Source organism: Mesoplodon mirus, assembly GCF_964341445.2.
Source record: "Mesoplodon mirus genome assembly, chromosome: 4".
Lineage (NCBI taxonomy): Eukaryota > Metazoa > Chordata > Mammalia > Artiodactyla > Ziphiidae > Mesoplodon > Mesoplodon mirus.
Genome location: NC_138979.1, coordinates 145,924,890 through 145,947,366, shown reverse-complemented (window position 1 = coordinate 145,947,366; position 22,477 = coordinate 145,924,890). Strand labels below are relative to the sequence as shown.

The 22,477-nt window shown below is 34.9% G+C and overlaps 1 protein-coding gene across 11 annotated transcripts in view; it reads right to left on the bottom strand.

Moving 5' to 3' along the window:
- Nucleotides 1–674: 674 nt before the first annotated feature.
- The window catches only part of KIAA0586, a 121,052-nt gene continuing 99,249 nt past the window's right edge, over nucleotides 675–22,477 (bottom strand). For 9 of the 11 annotated variants that reach the window (XM_082616757.1, XM_082616762.1, XM_082616753.1 and 6 more), the window contains 2 exons: nucleotides 13,336–13,401; nucleotides 6,431–6,772 (listed from right to left, as the gene is read on the bottom strand). In XM_082616757.1, coding sequence (XP_082472883.1) covers nucleotides 6,621–6,772; nucleotides 13,336–13,401 — 218 coding nt within the window. In that variant the 3' untranslated portion in view covers nucleotides 6,431–6,620. Of the gene's footprint in view, nucleotides 756–6,430; nucleotides 6,773–13,335; nucleotides 13,402–22,477 lie in introns of those variants that run through there. The other 2 variants (XM_082616755.1, XM_082616754.1) reach the window with 2 other exon arrangements.

The following is a 22,477-nucleotide window of genomic DNA, read 5'->3' as shown; positions in this document are numbered from 1 at the left end:
AGTTCAAGTTACTCATCTATAAGGAAATGATGGCTTCAGGACATTTTTTAAGGTTGTTTCAAAAAATGTTTCAACTACAGAATTATTCTTGGATCGGGGGCAGTAATCCACTACAAACTAAGAAATGCTATTTTATTTACTTTTTAGAAAAATGTTGAGCTTTTAACAGAAAAACTAAAAAACTTTTAAATATATGTATAATTTAAAAAAATTAATCAATTAATTAATTTATGGCTGTGTTGGGTCTTCGTTTCTGTGCGAGGGCTTTCTCTAGTTGCGGCGAGTGGGGGCCACTCTTCATCGCGGTGTGCGGGCCTCTCACTGTCGTGGCCTCTCCTGTTGAGGAGCACAGGCTCCAGACGCGCAGGCTCAGTAATTGTGGCTCACGGGCCTAGCCGCTCCGCAGCATGCGGGATCTTCCCAGACCAGGGCGCAAACCCTCGTCCCCTTTATTGGCAGGCAGACTCCCAACCACTGCGCCACCAGGGAAGCCCCTATATTTAATATTTTAAAAGAAAAATTAAGAGATCAGAAATATGCAAGTGATAAGAAATATACTGATGTAATCATCTTTTGAAAATAAAAACATTTTTTCAAGATTCTATTAAAATGCACAAAAAGCAAATTTATTTTAGGATTTAAACCAATGAAACATTTAAAATACCTGTTACCCTGGCATGTAAGCCCAACAATAGTAACAGCCTTGATCTTGATAGAGTCTACTTATTAACAGCATGTCTTTTAAATAGTTCATTCTGAAAGATAGAAATTATAAAATTAAAAATAAAATGAATGTTTTAAAGCTTGTAACATCAAAATTACCATTTACTTAAAAAAAAATTTTTTTTAAACCATTTACTTTTACATACATAATTTTATTCCAAAAAGTTTGAGGTGCTTGGCAGAATATATACAGATGGAAACTTGGCCAGAAATAATCCTATAAACAAACAAAATACTGATGAAAAGATACTAAACTTTTTTTTTTAAGAAAAGCTCAAGTACATACAGAGTGGAATAAATCAAAGATTATACTTCTACCTTAAACTAGAAAAGGCAGGTTTTCTGATTAGGGTGAAAAAACTACCAACACCTTTAAATAAAAAAATGCTTTTGCTAAAAAGCAGTTCTAAGAAGGAAGTTTATAGCGATATAAGATTACCTCAGGAAACAAGAAAAATATCAACCTAACCTTACACTAAAGGAACTAGAGAACGAACAACAAACAAACCTCAAAATTAGTAGAATGAAAGAAATAATAAAGATCAGAGAAGAAATAAATGAAATAGAGACTAAAAAACCCATAGAAAAGATCAATGAAACTAAAAGCTGGTTCTTTGAAAACATAAACAAAATTGCTAAATCTTTAGACAGACTCATCAAGAAAAAAAGGGAGAGGGCCCAAATCAATAAAGTTAGAAATGAAAAAGAAGTTACAGCCGACACCACAGAAACACAAAGGACCGTAAGAGACTGCTACAAGCAACTATACACCAATAAAATGGACAACCTAGAAGAAATGAACAAATTCTTAGAAAAGTACAATCTCCCAAAACTGAACCAGGAAGAAACAGAAAATATGAACAGACCAATTACCAGTACTGAAATTGAATCACTAATTTAAAAACTCCCAACAAACAAAAGTCCAGGACAAGATGGCTTCAAGGGTAATTTCTACCAAACATTTAGAAAAGAGTAAACACCTATCCTTCTGAAACTGTTCCAAATAATTATAGAGAAAGGAATACTTCTGAACTCATTCTATGAGATCACCAACACCCTGACATCAAAACCAGACAAAGGTATCACAAAAAAAGAAAATTACAGGCCAACATCACTGATGAACATGGATACAAAAATCCTCAACAAAATACTAGCAAACTGAATCCAACAATACATTAAAAGGATCATGTGCCATGATCAAATGGGATTTAATCCCAGGGATGCAAGTATTTTTCAATATCTGAAAATCAATCAATGTGATACATCAATTAACAAACTGAAGGATAAAAGTCATATGATCATCTCAATAGATGCAGAAAAAGCTTTTGATAAAATTCAACATCCATTTATGATAAAAACTCAAGAAAGTGGGCATAGAGGGAATATAACTCAACATAATAAAGGCCATATATGACAAACCCACAGTTAACATCATACTCAATGGTAAAAAGCTGAAAGCATTCCTTCTAAGATCAGGAACAAGACAAGAATGCTCACTCTTGTCATTTTCATTCAACATAGTTTTGGAAGTCCTAGCCACAGCAATCAGAGAAGAAAAAGAAATAAAAGAAATCCAAATTGGAAAGGAAGAAATAAAACTGTCACTGTTTGCAGATGACATGACATTATACATAGAAAATCCTAAAGATGCCACCAGAAAACTACTAGAGCTCATCAATGAATTTGGTAAAGTTTCAGGATACAAAATTAACATATAGAAATCTGCTGCATTCCTATACACTAACAACAAAATATCAGAAAGAGAAATTAAGGAAACAATCTCATTTACCATCACATCAAAAAGAATAAAATACCTAGTTCTTTTCTTTAGTTCTTAGCAGAACTAAAAGAAAAAAATTTTAATTTGTATGGAAACACAAAAGACCCCGAATAGCCAAAACAATCTGAAGAAAGAAGAATGGAGCTGGAGGAATCATACTCCTTGTCTTCAGACTATACTACAAAGCTGCAGTAATCAAAACAGTATGGTACTAGCACAAAAACAGACATATAAATCAATGGAACAGGAAAGAAAGCCTATGCACCTATGGTCAATTAATCTATGACAAAGGAGGCAAGAATATACAATGGAGAAAAGATAGTCTCTCCAATAAGTGGTGCTGAGGAAAACTGGACAGCTGCATGTAAATGAGTGAAATTAAAACATTCTCTAACACCATACACAAAAATAAACTCAAAATGGATTAATGACCTAAATGTAAGACTGGATACTATAAAACTCCTAGCGGAAAACATAGGCAGAACATTCTTTGACACAAATTGCAGCAACATCTTTTTGAATCCATCTCCTAAAATAATGGAAATAGAAACAAAAATAAACAAATGGGACCTAATTATACTTAAAAGACTTTGCACAGCAAAGTAAACCATAAACAAAACGAAAAGACAACCTACAGAATGGGAGAAAATATTTGCAAACAATGCGACCAACAAGGGATTAATTTCCAAAATATACAAACAACTCATGCAGCTCAATATCAAAAAAACAAACAACCCAATCAAAAAATAGGCAGGAGACCTAAATAGACATTTCTCCAAAGACATACAGATGGCCAATAGGCACATGAAAAAATGCTCAACATCGCTAATTACTAGAGAAATGCAAATCAAAACTACAATGAGGTATCATCTCACACCAGTCAGAATGGCCATCATCAAAATGTCTACAAATAATAAATGCTGGAGAGGGTGTGGAGAAAAGGGAAACATCCTACATTGTTAGTGGGAATGAAAATTGTTGCAGCCACTATGGAGAACAGCATGGAGGTTCCTTAAAAAACTAAAAATAGAGTTACCATATGATTCAGCAATCCAACTCCCAGACATGTATCTGGAAAAGATGAAAACTCTAATTCGAAAGATACAGGCATCCAAATGTTCATAGCAGCACTATTTGCAATAGCCAAGACAAGGAAGTAACCTAAATGTCCATCGACAGATGAATGGATAAAGAAGGTGTGGTATATACAATGGAATGTTACTCAGCCATAAAAAAGGATGAAATATTGACATTTGCAGCAACATGGATGGACCTAGAGATTATCATACTAAGTGAAGTAAGTCAGACAAAGACAAAATGATACCATTTATATGTGGAATCTAAAAAATGATATAAAATGAACTTATTTACAAAACAGAAATAGACTCAAAGACATAGAAAACAAACTTATGGTTACTAACAGGGAAAGTGAGTGGGGGAAGGGATAAATTAGGAGTTTGGGATTAACAGATACACACTACTATATATAAAATAGATAAGCAACAAGGACCTACTGTATAGCACACAGAACTATATTCAATATCTTATAATAACCTATAATGGAAAATAATTTGAAAAAGAATATAAAGTATATATATAAACTACATATATAGTATAACTGAATCACTTTGCTCTACACTTGAAACTAACACAACTTTGTAAATCAACTATACTTCAATTAAACAAAAAAGCAGGTGGAATAAAAATATTTTAATCACAATAATTAAAATCATTTAAAACGCTTTTGCTAAAATTAAGAAACATCTTTCCCAAACAGAAAAAGTCCTGAAAACCAGAAACTGGGGTGGGGGGTGGGTAATGTTTAAAACGAAGCAGCACTTAGAAACATTTCGGCAGCTTTCGTATATCAGAGACTTGTAAGTGAACATCAAAACCAAATTATGATCCACAGAACAGTATTTTTCTTCTTCTTGTTTAATGGGAACTATTACAAGCACACATGTGTAAAAGGCCACCGCAAAAAAAAAATAGGTTCTAAAGTGAAACCTAGAGCATTTCAGTAACCAAATATCTGAGTGAAGCTTGAGGAGCCGTGACATAAGAAGAAACATGTGTGGACACATTTCTGAGTTTCCACAGGTTCTTGAATCTTCTATCTTCAGTGAGAAAAAACACTCAGACTCTCTCTAAGTTTCCCCGACAATGGGACCTACTAGAAGTTTAAGGAATTCTAAATTGCTCTTCAGTAATTCTCAACCTTGAGTGCACATTAAAATCATCTGGGAAGATCTTTTTTCTTTTTTCATACCAATGCCTGGGTCCCACTCAGATCAATTAAATCAGAATCCCTGGATATGGAAACCAGGAATTTTTAAAGCTCCAAGAGGTTCTACTGTGCAGCCAGGGCTGAGACTCACCAGAAAAATGCTGAGAAAAGTCAAGGATGACTATAGTTACTGTGTTTGAATTTTAGTTGTCACAGAAAAAATTTTTCAGAGAGATAAATGTCTTTGCTAATGCTAGGCTGCCCTTCTTCTTATTTGCTTACTGTACAGTGTAGGATGCTTATTAAACCCCTCAAGATAATGACATCCACCATTAATTGAGCACTTATGTGGTGCCAGGCACCATGGTGGGTGCTACCCCCAACATAATTGATAATCCCCAGTATCCTGCAAACCAGGTATTAAACCCATTTACCTAGGCAGCTGTGAAGGAGGGGTTTATTTGCCCCATCACAGACCAAGGTGAAGAAACTGGAATTAGAACATACATGTGTCTGATTACAAAGCCATGTTTTATTTTCTTTTAATTTTATGTATTTACACTTTTAAAGTTAATCCAATCACATTTCAGAGGTTTATACACTATAAAGATTTATAAGGTGTACATGTAAGGTATATAAAAATCCACAGTAAATATAGTCATACCTAACTCCTATCACTCAACCTATCACCTAGCCACTCAATCTCCCTCCTTGGAGACCAAGTTAGCTGTTTTTTGTCTATCCTTCCAAAGATAGTTAATGGATACATAAGCAAATATGTGTATGTAAGCATATGTGTATGTACATGCCATATATTTGGATTCCTCCCCACCTCATTTTAAATGATGGTAGCATAAGTCATACACTATATTGCACATGGCCTTTTTTACTTTAACAATATATCTCAGATATGTGGTATATATATATATATATATAATGGAATATTACTCCACCATAAAAAAAAATGAAACACTGCCATTTGCAGTAACATGGACAGACCTAGAGATTATTATGCTTAATGAAATAAGTGAGACAAGACAAATACTGTATGACACCACTTATATGTGGAATCTAAAAAATAATACAAATGAATGTCTATATAAAAGAGAAACAGACTCACAGACATAGAAAACAAACTTGTGGTAACCAAAGGGGAGAGGGAAGGGAGGAGGGACAAATTAGGGGTTTGGGATTAACGGATACAAACTACTATATATAAAATAAATAAGCAACAAGGATTTACTGTATAGCACAGGGAATTATACCCAGTATCTTATAATAACCGATAATGGAATATAATCTGCAAAAATACTGAATCACTATCCTATGGACCTGAAACTGACATAATATTGTAAATCAACTATACTTCAATTTCAAAAAATCAATGAAAAAAGCCCCAATAGATCTCAGAGATAATTCTATATCAATACATAAACATTTTAAAATTCTTTTTTGTGCCACCTAATATTCAGTTGTACTATCACTTTTTTAATCAGTTCCTTACTGAGAGACATTAGATTGCTTCCAATTATTTGCTCTTATAAAAAATTTGGAATGAATAACCTTGAGCAACTTAATTTCATAACTAAGTACAGATAATTATATCCGTAGAATAAATTTTTGGATGCCAAAAGTTATGCCCTTTCCACTATTGTACACTGCCTCAGGATTCTAAGAAATAACACAGACTCATGATGATATCCATTTAAATTATTTTATTTAAAAATGTTACCTAAATACCCAAATTACACTTTTCATTTTAATAAAAAATTAAAAACTGTTTTTCTGAATATGTTGAAGGACAAAAATAGTCTGAGAGATAGTTTTATGCCAGAGAAAAATGACCTCAAAACCAGTAGCACAAATACTGTACTGGCTCTCACTTCACATTCAGAAGGTATCTGTTCCTGAGGACTCTGTGTCCCCCTGGACAGTGCTGATGCTCAGAGACTGAGAGCAGTCCTCCAGGTTCACTGAGGGTGGTGTCACAGAGATCTTGGCAGGTGATGTCTGCGAAGTGAAGAGTGGAACTGCTTTACCACCTGTAAAAAGGAGAAACTCCTTCAGCTAAACAAGTGTACCTGAGTATTTATGTGCCTTAAACTTTCCTACATAATACTGGGGATCAAAAAAGGATTGCATTTGCGATAATTTCTTTTCTCAAGGTGCTCAGAACTTGTCACAGAGGTAAAATACACCCTTCTTTCCACTCCCACCCCTGAACAATTAAGAGACAACATTTTCAAAGTATATGTTATGATCTGAATGTTTATGTCTCCCCAAAATTCATATGTTAAAATCCTAATGCCTAGTGTGGTGGTATTAAGAAGTGTGGCCTTTGGGAGGTGCTTAGGTCATTAGGATGCAGCCCTCATGAATGAGACTAGTGCCTTTATGAAAGAGGCCCCAGAGAGTTTGCTAGCCCCTTCGACCATGCTAGTCCTTCGACCATGTGAGGACACAGGAATCAGGAAGAGGTGCCTTGATCCTGGATGTCCAGCCTCCAGAACTGTGAGAAATAAATTTCTGTTGTTTAAAAGCCACTCAGTCTATAGCATTTTGTTATAGTAGCCTGAACAGACTAAGATGGTGGTATACAAGTGCCCAAAACTGTGGTACAGATGATAAATGCTAGGTAAGACCAAGTCAGGGAGGCAGTTTGAAATGAAGAATTCATTAATATGTTTTTAAAAACCCAGAGTTGACTACATATATATATCTATCTATCTGTATATACCCTAATTCACTCCTCTAAGTTTAAAAAGCACATTGCCTAAGAGCATAAAGAATGCCAACTTGGTACTATTTAAGACCACAAAAATCCTCATTTCAAATTTCATGTACTTACCATATATACATAATAATAAGCATCTTAAAAGTAAATTATCCTAAATAATCTTAAAGACAACTCTGAGTCAAGAGTCATAGTAATTTTTCTAAAACTCCTTTATACTTTTAAAATAGTTTCCACAGTAATAAAGTGAAATTTTCCATCAAGTTTTTATAGGGACCACAGTAAAAGTAGTCAGTTTTGGAGATTCAATGATGACTCAATCACAGCTGTTCAAGATGATCAAAATACTTGTAAAAGAAAAATTCGTTTCATATTAGGAAGTCTAACAAAGACTATTTTAATATACCATTCCTTTTTGTTACTTGTATCAATTTATTTTTAATAAAAGAGGAAAGGGAAATAAGATTTCATATAATTATAGCAGTACTACAAACTGTAATACAACAGCATAATCCTTAAGAAGAAAGCAATTATTTTATCAATTTAAATAGAACAAATATTTTAAATAGGAAAAGACTTGTTGAAATTTAGCTCTGTCAGGATATGATAAAAACTAAAATTAAGAAACTTATTGTTTATAAACTTATGGTTTATTCAGTACTTGTAGTCTCTGTGTCTGGAATGATGCCAAACACATTTTAAATGCTGAAAAAATATATATTAAATAAACATTCAAGGGACTTCCTTGGTGGGGCAGTGGTTAAGAATCTGCCTGCCAATTCAGGGGATGCAGGTTCGAGCCCTGGTCCGGGAAGATCCCACGTGCAGTGGAGCTACTAAGCCCGTGTGCCACCACTACTGAGCCTGTGCTCTAGAGCCCGCAAGCCACAACTGCTGAAGCCCGCGCACCTAGAGCCCGTGCTCTGCAACAAGAGAAGCCACCACACTGAGAATCCCGCACACCGCAACGAAGAGTAGCCCCCACTTGCTGCAACTAGAGAAAGCCTGAGCGCAGCAACAAAGACCCAACGCAGCCAAAAATAAAAATAAATTAAAAAAAGAAATAAATTTAAAAAAAGAAACAATAAGAACTTCTTTTAAAAAATCTTCATAGGACATTAGCATCATTTAAATATTCTGACATTTTACAAAACCGTGATGCAGAATATACAAAATAACCAAGAGAAGTATCCAAGATCAGAGCTTACCTCGTCAATAAAGTAAAAACCAACACAGGATATAACTAAGGCTTGAGAGCAAAATTAATTTTCAACCTGTAAAATTAAATGTTATTTTCCCCCGATTAAGAAGAATTCCATTCCTTGCATTACTTACATATCTGTCAAAAACTACACTGATGCCAGATATTCTTCTTTTCTTTGTTATCCAGTTTCACAAAACTGCTTTACATGTGCCTTTATTTTCTACTCTGCACATTAAATTACTGATTAAATTGTTCAGTGATGTAACAAGAGCTATAACTTTTTTTTGGACCTTGAAGAAGTTTCCAAGTCTCAAGGAACATATTAAATTCAATTATTGTAAAGTTATGCTATTTCTTATAGTTACTGCCTTAGATTTATACAGCAATTAAAATTTTGCAAAGATCTTTTGCCCATCATCTTATCTCATCCTAACAGTAATTCTGGGAGGCAGACAAGGTAAAGGTAACTGAGGCACAGAGATGTCAGAGTGGGCTTTTCCGAAAGCATATGGTCACTCACTAAACATCTATATAAGCCTACTGTATGTGTGGAGCTAAGATGGTGTTGAGAAGATGACACACAGGTGAAAAAGAAATAGTCCTCATCTTCAAGAAGCTTAAAACCTAGTAGTGTAGATAAACATGTAGAGGAATACTTGGTTTAAATTACGTGGAAGTAGCAGTTGAGCTAGGACTTAAAAGATGTGGAAGGCAATGAAGAAAAAGAGGACAACAAAATAAATGATGACAGAAATAAGAGAAGGACAAAGAAAGCTGAATAAAGAGAAAATAGAGGAACACAAAAGGGAAGTGTCAGATAAGTAGGAAGAGACCCAAGAATGAAGAGTCACACAAGGTAAGAGTCACACAAGGTTTTCAAAAGAGTCTAGTATAATTCATCTAATTCGTAATTGGTAGAGCTGAGACTACAACTCACTGCTTTTTGCCTGATACCAAATACCTTAATTATCCACATAAAAAATTAGTACTTTTAAAGGTTGTTGAGGGAAATTCCATTTTAGTAGTGGTATGTAATGGTAGGGGCAGCTAAGGAGAGGAGCAGTGATGAAGTTTCAAGCACAAGTCCCTTTATGATCAGTCAAGTCTGGGGTCCAAATGAGGTCTATTGTTCAGTCACCTGGGAATGGTCCCATCAAGACTGTCAGTGCGAGGTTTTCGTGTGGGAAGGAGTAAAAGAGGAAGGGGGAGGAACAGAGCATGGATTCCGTAATAGGGCAGTGCTAGGCTCATCCATTTGCTAACTCAATAAATATCAACTAAGCACCTATGTGCCAGGCACTGTTCTAGACTCTGGAGATCTCGGCAGTAAAGAAAACAAAGGCTCTAATCTCACTGACATCATATCCCAGCTGGATGTGAAAGGCAAATGACAAGTAAGGAAACAAACGTATATTATGTCAGGTGGTGATGAGTGCTATAATGAAAAATAGGTAAGGGGTACGAGGGAGAATGAGTGATAAGGGACTTTTGGAAAGTTACATAACTTCTCTAAACCCTCATTTCCTCTTCTACAAAATAAAGGTAAGAGTACCTACCTCAGAGGGTTTTATGCGGATTAAATGGGATAATGCATATAAAGTGTTTTGAATAGTGCTGGCAAATAAAAAGCACTTAAAACAGATTAGCACTTACTTTTATGGAACTGGAAATAAATTATCCTAAGAGGCAATGACTCTCAGAATGGGCTGCAAAAGGCAGTCGACTCAGGAGAGAGGGATAAGAATGTGTCACTGAAATACACTAAGAAAAAACCCCACAGCTTTAGAAGGCCTCCAAGTAATTATGCTACTTTTAACTCTAGTAACTTAGTTTTAATCAATGAGTTATATCAATAAAATGCATCACCTTATCTAAAGGTGTTTGTTAATGTACATTTTGGAAAGGTTTTTTGAAGCACTCATTTACACAAGCTAAACAGTCACAGTTTTAGAGCTTTAAAAGAGAACTTTTTAGACTGGAAACTTTTTTCAAAAGCATCACTGTTAACAGGCAAAAAGAGTGACATTCATATCCAGTTATGGTCCTCACAGAGTTTAATTTGTTTTTAAAGAAAAGACATAATATCTTAATAAATCATCTCTAAAGCAAACATAAAATTTCTACCTATATTAAATGTAGTTTGATGCTTTCAAAGTTTGACTTTTTAACTTTCCACAGTCATGTCATTACTCTATGATGTAATTGTTTCAACAGCTGTTTTCAGATTTGTTTTTAAAAAAGGGAGATTATTCCTTGATTCCGTGGGTAGGCAGTACGTCATTTAACCTGGCATGCATTTAAGCGGGAGATGTCACTGAGCAAGACCATGTATTTGAAGCATCATAAGTCGTATTTGTAAAACTCTTTAGGCATTTTAAATTCAATTTTTTTGCTTTAAAAATATTTAAAATTCATAAAGAAATTTTGTTTTCTGTTCTTTGATTGTAAGACTAAGGAACAGAAAATCTAAAACTAATTTATTCTAGGTAATAAAGTAATAATACAGGATTTTTTAGGTCCATTTAAGAATTTGCCTGTATATCACGTGTATTTTTAAAAATACATATACAAAACTTTCTAAAAGCTTTTTAGGTTTAGATAATCCATTTCATCAGCAGGTTTTAGATTCTGACTCTAATCTTCAAACAGTTGGTAACCCATTATTATGTCTCTGTTATTTGCAAACTGAGAGGAATCCAAACAAAGTATTCTCTCCTAAAACAACATGAGGCAAGCAGAGAAAAGAAGTAAAAAATTTCTCAGTAACTTCACAGAAGAATGCAGCACCGCACACTCCTCACTCAGATTCAGTAACTGCACATGGCATAAGCCACATAAACTTATGGGATTCTTCTATGAGTTGATGAATAGATAGTATAGTGACTTTAAATTGCCTGGATTTGGGTATTTCTACATGCAGATCAAGATGAGTTTCTTATATACTGCACATTTAAAAATAAAATTAAAAAGGAAACAAAGATAATAATTTTTAATCAAGTACCCGAAGGATCTGAATCCAGAGTCCATGGATGGGTGACCCGGGATCTATCTGTGAATACCCTGAAACCATATGCAAATTATTTTCATATAAGTACAGTTTGGAAGGGAGGCAGGTAGTCATAGCTATCAATGTCTCTAAGGGGTCTGCGGACCCTAAATACTCAAGAACATGTGCAGATGAATTACACTCTCTGAGTTGTTTTCCCAGCCGTAGTGGTGAAATACAGGGGTTCCTCTCCTGTTAACTGCGGATGCCTTATTCTCTGAAGGCAATGCTACTGCAGCACTTAGGAGACTGCACTGTAATTATTTATGTGTCTGTCACTTCCACTGGACAATATATTCCTTAAGAGCATGAACTGCGACTTACACTCATTGTCTTCCGAGTGACTAGCACAGTAGGTACACACTAAGTATCTGTGACCTTATCGTCTTGTATTACTGTTATTTGCTTGTGGGTCTGTTGCTCCTGTTAAATGTGCCCCATGAGGACAATGACTTTGTCTTGTTTACGTCTGCATTCTACAAAGTTGTAGCATAATGCTAGGTACACACTGGGCCTTAAAATGATTGCTGAACCAAACTGATTTGTTTCTACCTAGAGAGTCTGTGGTTCCTTATGGCTACCAGCTTGCTTAGACTCATGCTGACCAGATCCAGTCTTTAAAATCAACCCTGAGTTCCAGCAACACAGTTGCTTCCCAGCTGTCTATGAAAATGTTACAGTATTTCAGCTGTGTTTTACTGAGTTCTTGAAGCATTTTTTCCTGTCCACATTGGGTTCATCTACTCTTGCTTAAATTCCTTGTTTAAGCAGCTGCTAAACTATCCTGCTGTATTCAATTCTCCTCACATACTTAACCCAGCCCTACAGATTTTGCAACATCATAGCTTCAGTGCTTGAGAACAAATACTACAAGCCTTGATGAAGAAGATGCCTGGTCATTTGATGTTAAGTATATAGTATGTAAAATGAGATTTGCCTCCGCTTTACAGAATTAGTCAGTATTAAACATTTCTTTCCTTACTTTCATGTTTAAAAGACTGATTTAAAATGTTAATATAGTCTCATCCCAAAATGTGTTTTAGAAATATACACCCTATTACATTTTTTAAGTTTACTATTGCTTCTGTTTTTTAAGTGAGTTGACAAATGCTTATTTTAAAATTTATAATGTAACATAAAAATACAGCAGTTCCTATAGGAAGAATAAATGTATTGGCACCTGTAGAAACAAGTCCAAATCTTTTTTTCTCCAAAAAGCAATAGTTAATGTGAAAGATTTGTTTCTTCTTATGCCAGGTTCCAGCTGCTTCACTTTGTTTAAAACTGACTTCAAAGTTTAAACAGTGTCCTGTCCCAACAAATAACCTCCCCCAGATGGAATTATCTCGAGTACTAGCCTCAGTGCTCGAATACCACACCTGCAGCCTTTTAATTCAACATTTTATAAACTTTCCAAAAGGAAATGATAGATTTTTTTTTGTCTCCTAACTTTTGGAGAGTTGAGTTTAGTGCATGAAGGGAGTTCTATACCTGGGGTGAGTTTATAGATATTTTAAAAGAATAAAAAATTGGAATTATTTTCTCTACTGTGTTGATTATTATGAGAGAAAGCAAGAAGGAAATGAAAAAAATCTGAAACTTTTAAAGTAAAAAATCTTACCTGTAAATATGGATGCTAGGTACAGATTGGGCTCATTCTGTGTCCGATCCATATCACCTGGTGAAGCTACAGTTAAAAAGTTTTTTTTCATAAGAAAATCAGTTAAACATAGAAATAATCATGATTCATTCCTGCTATTAAAAAAAAAAAACAACCCACAAACCAAATGCACTCCCACAGTTACTTTCATAAAACCAGGCAAACAGAAGCCTGACCTTGTGGCCTTAATATAAAGAAGGAAGTTAAACAGCTGAATTTTAATGACCGCCAATAGAATAATACTTTACCTAATAGATTATTATCTTTATGCATCGAAGATTAGGGAAAGGGAGAAACCAAGGATCATGAAAGAATTTGCATAATTATTTGTATTTAATAAGAGAAACTCATGGGCCATTTCTTCCAAGGCTAAAAGTTTTCACAGATTCTCTTACTTAAGGATTTAATCATTATAAAAAGAAGTTTAGAATTTCCCTTCTCCCTAGGCCAGCCTGGGGCATATTGCCCAACACAATCCATGTGAAAAAACCAGTAAAGTTGTCAGGGAGCAAAGAAGAACACTACCCTGTTAAACCAAAGCCAAATTTTAATATTAAAATGAAATAGGCTGGGGAAAAACTTTTTTTTATAGCTAGAGAATTATAAAGCCAAGAAAAGTTAAATAACTGAAGAGAGAAACCTGTGGTACATATAGTTCTCAGGCCAAAAAGATACCCTGGGTGCCTAAGGCATATGCCCCAGTTGATGGCATGCTGTTAACCTATGCTCTGAAATATACTCAGTTACTGTTAATAACCACTGTTATTCAGAATGATTCAGAAAAAATTTACAGTATGGTATAATCAGTATTTTCTGATTTTCTCTAAGGTAAAAATCAATCATCTCTCAAGCTTCCTTTATTTCACGAAAATTTCAGGTGGATTTAAAAGAAGATAATTAAATGAAAGTGATTTTAAGCATTACATAGTTCACTAAGCCAAGCAATATATTCCCACTGGTGACAAACATTCATGTTAAACTATTGTAGCTACATTGTAGGAAACACATATTTAAATGTTAAAAAATTAAATGCATAACAATTTGTACCTCTTAATCCCCTACACCTATATTGCCCCTCCCCTCTCCCCAATGGTAACCACTAGTTTGTTCTCTGTATCTGTAAGTCTGTTTCTTTTTCGTTATATTCACAAGTTTATTGTATTTTTTAGATTCCACGTATAAGTCATTTCATACAGTATTTGTCTTTCTCTGTCTGACTTATTTCACTTAGCATAATACCCTCCAAGTCCATCCATGGCAAAATTTCATTCTTTTTTATGGCTGAATAGTTTTCCACTCTCTCTGTGTGTGTGTGTGTGTGTGTGTGTGTGTACACACATCTTTTTTATCCATTCATCTGCTGAGGTACAAACTATTATGTATAAAATAAGCTACAAGGGTATATTTTACAACACAAGGAATATAGCCAATATTTAATAATAACTATAAATACAGTATTACCTTTAAAAATTGTAAATCACTATATTGTACACCTGTAACATAATATTGTACATCAACTATACTTCAATAAAAAACTTAAGGCAATACATACAGATCAATGAAGAAAAATTAAAGCTTAAAAAGTATAGTTTTAGAAGAAAATATAATTTTACAAGGGTAAATTTGTAGGTGAATACAAATTACTTATACACCGATAATCTGAAAATTGACCTAAATTGGGCATCTGACTTTGATAGTTTCTAAAAAAAAAAAAATCTTTAAATACATTTTTTAAATCTTTAAAAGCATTAAAAGTGCTTACTATGATGTTACTATTAGACACTATCTACATTCAATTCCCCCTCTGCCTTTAAGTTTCTGAGTGTTAGCAGTGAGAGAAGTTACTGCTAGGCACCGTTCAGATTCTATATGGCACCTACAGTACAAACATGGAAGCAGAGGTATCAGTACCACCGCAGAGGCCCCCTCCACTGAAGAACCATTTGTTTGTAGCAAGCAAATTAAACGGCAGTCTTCTCTGAGGTGGTTGCCTGGAAGCCCAGAATTCAAACTAATCTATTGTATTATAGTAAGAAATAAGCAACATCATCCCTTTCAGACTAAACAAAACTGGGTGGAAACTAAGAAAAAGAAAAAGAAAACCTACCTTAGGTCTAGCTAGGGTTCAATTAAAAAATTTTTTAAAAATACCTTTTATGTGTCCATCATTATTATACTAGGTGCTGTGAAGGCCACAAAGAGTAAGACATTTTGTCTCAATCCTCTTTAACTGGGGGACTTCCCTGGTGGCACAGTGGTTAAGAATCCACCTGCCAATGCAGGGGACACAAGTTCAATCCCAGGTCCAGGAAGATCCCACATGCCATGGAGCAACTAAGCCTGTGTGCCACAACTACTGAGCCTGCACTCTAGAGCCCGCAAGCCACAACTGCTAAGCCCACGCACAGCAACTACTGAAATTCACATGCTCTAGGGCCCGTGTGCCGCAACTACTGAGCCTGAGTGCTGCAACTACTGAATCCCGTGCACTTAGAGCCTGTGCTCTGCAACAAGAGAAGCCACCGCAATGAGAAGCCTGCACACCACAACAAAGAGTAGCTCCCGCTCACCACAACTAGAGAACGTGTGCGTGCAGCAACGAAGACCCAACGCAGCCCCCCAAAAAATAAATAATTAATTAATAAAGAAGGTGCTAAATAGTGTACCTGGATACTTCGGAAAAAAGAGCTGTGATACCTTTTTTAAACCAGTGATTTTCAACAGAGGGTTGGGGTAGGAGAAGGGAAAGTCTGAATCACTTCTGGGGCTTTCTCAAACCAACAAGGGCTCCCTTCTATTCTGACAGGCTCACACTCCAAAGGGGATGTATCCCCCAAAGGGAGTTGCTGCTACAATGGAACACTCCTCTAAATTCATAATAACTAAATGGGAATTTTATACACTCCATTTTTTTTCAATAAAAAATGGAGAATGTTTTCTCTAATATTCAGGTCCTTTGCTTAATAAAAACATTTTCTTGAAACTTTCAAAAGCAGCTTATTTTTGCTTTATTAAAAAATGAATTTTAACTAAAAAAATAACAACTATTTCATTAGTCCAAACCAAGTAAATGTTAGTCATCTCTTTATAGCCAACAAAAAGCTACATTATTAGTAAAATTGTCTAAATTAAAATAACATACAAAATCTGTTATTTTTTAAAAGGAATGTTTCCAATAAGCCACTTCATAGGCTGAAGTAAAATTACTGCAATGCCAGATTTCCTTAAAGGACAAGAAAATAAATGGTTCCCTCCATTATCTTTCTTCATTTTCCCTAAGATGCCTACTTCAGTTCTTTGTATATAGTTGTTCAAGAAATATCCAGCTGACCAATGTTTCTGAAAACTTTATATGGAATGGATATAATACTCTATGATCTTTTATAGATCATTTTCTAGAAAAAATTGCTTTTTTCCCGTTCATTCTATACTGTGGTATGCAAGATAAAAAAATTGGGGGGGCAAGTAAATAACAACCAGACACTCTTATTAGAGAGACAGCTGTTAGCTCGAGGCTAAAAGCACAGACTTAGAAGCTAAGCTACCTGAATGCAAATCACAGTGCCAACCACTGTGAGACCTGGGAGAAATACCACACTCCGTGAAGTATCACCACTTTGTGCTTCTATTTCCTCTTCCAGCTCATAGGTTTCTTATGATCATTAACTGGAACGATATATGTAAATAACTTAGAGCAGTGCCTACAGAGGCACTCAATAAATGGTAGTTGTATTATTATTTAACCTATGATTATTTTCTAACTTTCGCAATTGACAAAAAATTGATCTCATTAAGGAAATCTTTTCAAAATATATTTTGACAGGGAGACTTTTGGTTTAAGATCACATATTACAGCAGTAGAACTATAAGGGATCTCAGAGATGATCTTACCCTTACTAATAAGGAAATCGTGATTCAGGAAGGTTCACTGACAAAGAAATCAATGTCACAAATTAGTAGTAGGAACTAAAAACCCATAGTAAACAGTTCTTTCCCCACCACCCAACATTTTCATACTCTTCTACCAAGATGTATCTTTAGATATTGAGACCTGTAAGAATAATCAGAACTTATCAGTTCTACTTTTTAAAAAAATGTCAAGGAAGGAAATATATAGTATGTTGAAGAGCATAGCCTTTGATTTCAGAATTGGACTTGGTTTGACTCCTAGCTCTATCATTTATTAGCTGTGTAACCTTGTGCAAAATATGTAACCTCTCTGAGTCTCAGGTTCCTCAAATATGAAATGAGACAACTATTACCTACCTAATTGGACTGATTAAGGATCTTAGCAGAGTGCATCACATAAAGGAAGTAAACAGATGGCATCTATTACATATTGTCATTGCTGTTATTATAACCATAAACAAAACTCTCCTGTACCAAAACTGGGGGAGAATCTTTATCTCTACAATGATTTCTCCTAATGGTTAAAAAAAAAGGCCACCATGTCAATATCAGAGTTGACTATTCTCATTTTTTCCTGTAGCTGCCTCATAATTGTCACTTGCTGGTGACAGGGTTTAAAGTGTGAATACTGTGCTCTGCAGGTGAGGATTAAGGTAGCAAACACAACTTACACCATGGCCAATGTGCTTTGAAAACTGCTTATCAAGTTTGTTGGTTCTTGCACTTCCTCATCCTGCTGTTCAAAATTGAGCAAACATAATACTCATTGGTATTTAAGTGAAAGAATGAGAAGAGAACATTTCTAAATATTTTATCTATAAATTTCTATTAACATTTCTGTGGAAATTCTGAGTGGATAATATTGACTAAAAATTGAGTCATAAATTACCTATGAATATAATTTATCCTTTTACCTTTACCACAAAAGGCAAACGTGTTAACCTTTATTTAAATGTTTAAAAGTACCACAAAATAAAAACAAACGATCTTAGATTTGGAAATAGAATCCAAGGCTGGGAAAGCAGGGATACTGCTGAAAAAGCTTTAAATGAGGGCACACCAACGGTACAGGGATTGTACCACTTGTACACTATGCTTCTTCCAAACATTCACCGTATTTCAGTACTTTAACTTATTTTAAATGGTCATTCAAAATCTTGTAGCTATATGGTGCCCATTTGAAAGTAACCATGTTGTATTTCAAAAAGTGGTATTTAAAAGGATCAGAACCTGGGCTTTATGTTCTACTCTTGTATTTAAAAAATTTTTATTTTTGATTGAAAATTTATCTTCTGCTCTGTAATACTATCTTTAGTAAGAGTTACTAGTATAGCAATACTTAAATCTGTAAATCATTATGTTATTGTTTTAAACAAATTCTTTATGTATTTAAGAAAACCATATAGTACTACAGGACTGTTAACTGCAAAACAAGGATATAAAGATGAAGGCCTCCAAAACATGAATTTTTTTAACCCTCAAGACAAGAGTTTTTAAATTAGTGTCATCCAGAATTTGAAACAAATCTAATAAGGAGAAATCTAAAATTAGTAACATTCAGAATAGCTGGTGCTTTTATACTAATTTGAGTTCACTGAAGGAACAAAAAAGGGAATATTATTAAAGTAGTTAAATATATATAGAAGAAGTTAACACTTTTGAAACAAATAAGTTACTCATTGGCTGCATATCTAATAGGTATACAACTCTTGTCAATAATAGGATTTTCAGAAATAGTATCTTGGCAGCATAAAAGCTTATATTCAAATGCCAGGAAACTGATTGGTAATTCAGAAAATAGATGACCCACCTAACCTGAATGCAGACCATGATTTATTTGAATAATGTACACTCAATTATTAAGGCTCATTAAAAACCATTTAAGTGCTTGAATGTATTGCTGTGTAGTGTAATGACAAAGAGAGTTCCTGCCTTTCAGGGGCAGGAATGTCTAGAGAGACATTCCAGCATTAAAATGTGGTTGAGAACGGAGAGACGATGTTTTAGTAGACAACTTTATCTACAAGGTGCTTCCTGTTGGTTGAACAGCCTATGACACAGCTACTAAAACAAATTCCTCTCAGATAATTCTTTATAAAAACATGCCATAATGGTTTGAAAACTAAAAGAATCTTAAAAATTACAATAGGTTTGCCTTGTGAAAGAAGCCATACATTCTGTATGATTTCATTTATTTAAAGTACAAAAACAAGAGAACTAATCTATGCTGTTAGAAGTGAGAATAGTGCTTATCCTTTTGGAGGTGAAAGCTGTGTCTGAAAGGGAAAGTGAGGGGCTTTGGGGGTGCTGGCAATATTCTGTTTCTTGAGCTATGTATGGGTTTTACAAGTGTGCTCAGTTTTTGAAAATTCTTTCAGCTGTACACTTATGTGTACTTTTCTGTATGTATATTATACTTCCAGAAAAACTTGAGGTTGAAAAAAACCCAATAGGTTAGTTTCATCAATTAAAAGATGATTCCCTTATAGTTTTAAACTGTTTTTCCAATGAATGAAAATGCCAAATAACTAACAGTACTAGGTAGGCTTTCACATCAAGTTAACATCAGCAGCAGGCCACACTGCTGACTAAAGACAAATTCCTTCCTATTTCTTTTCTTAAAATCTTGAAAAACCTGTAAGCTGAAATTATTCAGAAGCAGAAGGTGAGTTTTTGCTTTTGTTGCTGTTGCTTTAGTTTGACCCTCACAAGTCTAGTTTGACTTACTATTTAGGATGCTTGATGTTCACAACAATCACCCACTCAATTTAATTGAAAGCACAAACCAATCTCAGTTTAACTAATCTTGAAGGCATTTCTAAAAGCATTTCTAAAATATTAATACATTCTGGGACTTCCCTGGTGGTGCAGTGGATAAGACTCTGCGCTCCTAATGCAGGGGGCCCGGGTTCGATCCCTGGTCAGGGAACTAGGTCCCACATGTATGCCGCAGCTAAGAGTTCACATGCCACAACTAAGGAGCTGACAAGCCACAACTAAGGAGCCTGCCTGCTGCAACTAAGACCCGGTGCAACCAAATAAATGTTTTAAAAAATATTAATACATCCTGTAAAAGCCACTTAATTCCTTATTTTGGATACAAAAAAAATGCTTACTGCTTCAGTTTATGTCTATAAAGCAATGGTATCATAACTACATTTAAACTCAACTATAACTCTTACTCAATAGTAATTCATATAACTTTAATTACGTGAGGCCACAGATTGTTATAGAAGGTCACTATTATCACATTCTTATAAATGATATTTGATAGCTAACAAAGCTGAAGGCAAAGGAGGTCCCTAATATAGTTACTTAACAGTTTGAATCTAAGAGCTTCTATAATTTACACACAGAAAATCCATTTTCTGAGATAGAAATTCTAATATGAAAACCTCTCTCAAGTTCTGGCCTGTGACTATCGCTAAAAATACACTGTATTATTTGTGTAGTCTTTACGGTGGATTTTGCCTTATCTAGTCATTCCTAACTAAATTTGGAAACAAAAATTAAATGTGACATAGTGACCAGTTCACTTCCCTTAAGGCCAGACCTGGTAACTTTTGAAAAAGAATGAAAGAATGAAAAATGAGCTTTCAAATACAGGAAGCCACTAGAAAATAAGAACAACACTATTCCATATCCTAAAATTAGAGCTTTAAAGACTTTCTGTTGACTAGTAAGTTTCGGGGTGAGGGGGCAGGCAGGCAAGGGGGAATTTCTGCTCAGTGTACACACGACACCAATGGGAATAAGGGCCAGTCCAAGTTCTATGTTACCATTACTCTGGGTAATAGTTCCAAGCTGTGAGGCACAGCTGTATGGGCCCTGCCAGCAAGGCCATCGCAGCATGCTTTGATAGCATGGGGCCCTGAAGTGTCAGGATATAGAGAAGGCAGCAGTTGTTGGCTGTGAAAACAGTCTGATACAAACCAGATGGGAACTTACTAGATGGGCAACACAAAGGAAAACAATTGGCTCATTCAACAAAGTCAGGCCCCTGCCCCAGAGAATTCACAGAAGACAATAACAGTCACCCAGAGTTGATGCAAACAAGAAACGGCCATGTGGTTACAGTTTAAAGAATTGTTTTTCCTCAGACTAAAAGAAGTTTTGCTTTCTAATTCTTGTATTCATTAACTGTAGTTTGGTGTACAGGCCTTTTTGCCAAAGAAAAACATTTCATTTATACAATATATATTTTTGTGACACGAAGAGAAATATATGGCGACATAGAAATTTTATGCTGCTTCCTGTAAAGTGTTATGAACATAGGTTAAGCTATTTCAAGAAATTGGCAAATTTAGAAAATGATTTATCAGGCTGACACAGTAATTAGAAAATATCCAACACAATATCTCCATGACTTCCTAATTCCGATTTGTTTTAACATAGGCAGAATAACACGAAGGCAGTAATCACAGACTTTCGGAACTACATTTCTACCTATGTGATTTTTTTCTGACTTTATTAGATAGGACAGTATTATTGCAATTATATTCACAGGAAAAAAGTGCCAGTGTTCTCCATAACCTTACTACCTGAGTCTCATCACACTAAAAGGTACCTGTCCATCTTAAGCTGACAATATAACAGAGATTAACAATTAGATTTTAAGATAACTTTTGGCAATAACATTTCACTTAAAGACTTTGTAGGTATATATTCCACAACTGAGCTATTTGTTCTGCTATTTTAAAAGATAGTAAATAGCATTCTAGCTTAAAATGATTCACAGGTAACTGCATCTTTTTCCATTGGAAATCCCAGCACAACTTGGGCCTCTGCATTTACTACTAATTTAAAAACACACCCAAGGGACTTCCCTGGTGGTCCGGCAGTTAAGATTCTGCACTTCCAATGCAGGGGGCCTGGGTTTGATCCCTGGTCAGGGAACTCGATCCTGAATGCCACAACTAAGAGTCCGCATGCTGCAACTAAAACCTGGCATAGCCAAATAAATAAATAAATAAATAAATATTTAGGGGGGAACCCCCCCCCCAAGAAAACCTTATATTTGTAATCACTATTCTTAGGTGATGAATAAGGAGCCCATCAAAGAAACTCTGAAAATAAGAGCATTTTTCATGTACGTATTTGAACATATTTTATAATTAAGTAAACCTGTTTTGTTTCGTACTTTCATAATAAAAACATTGGTTTCTTTTTTTTTTTTTTTTTTTTTTTGCGGTAC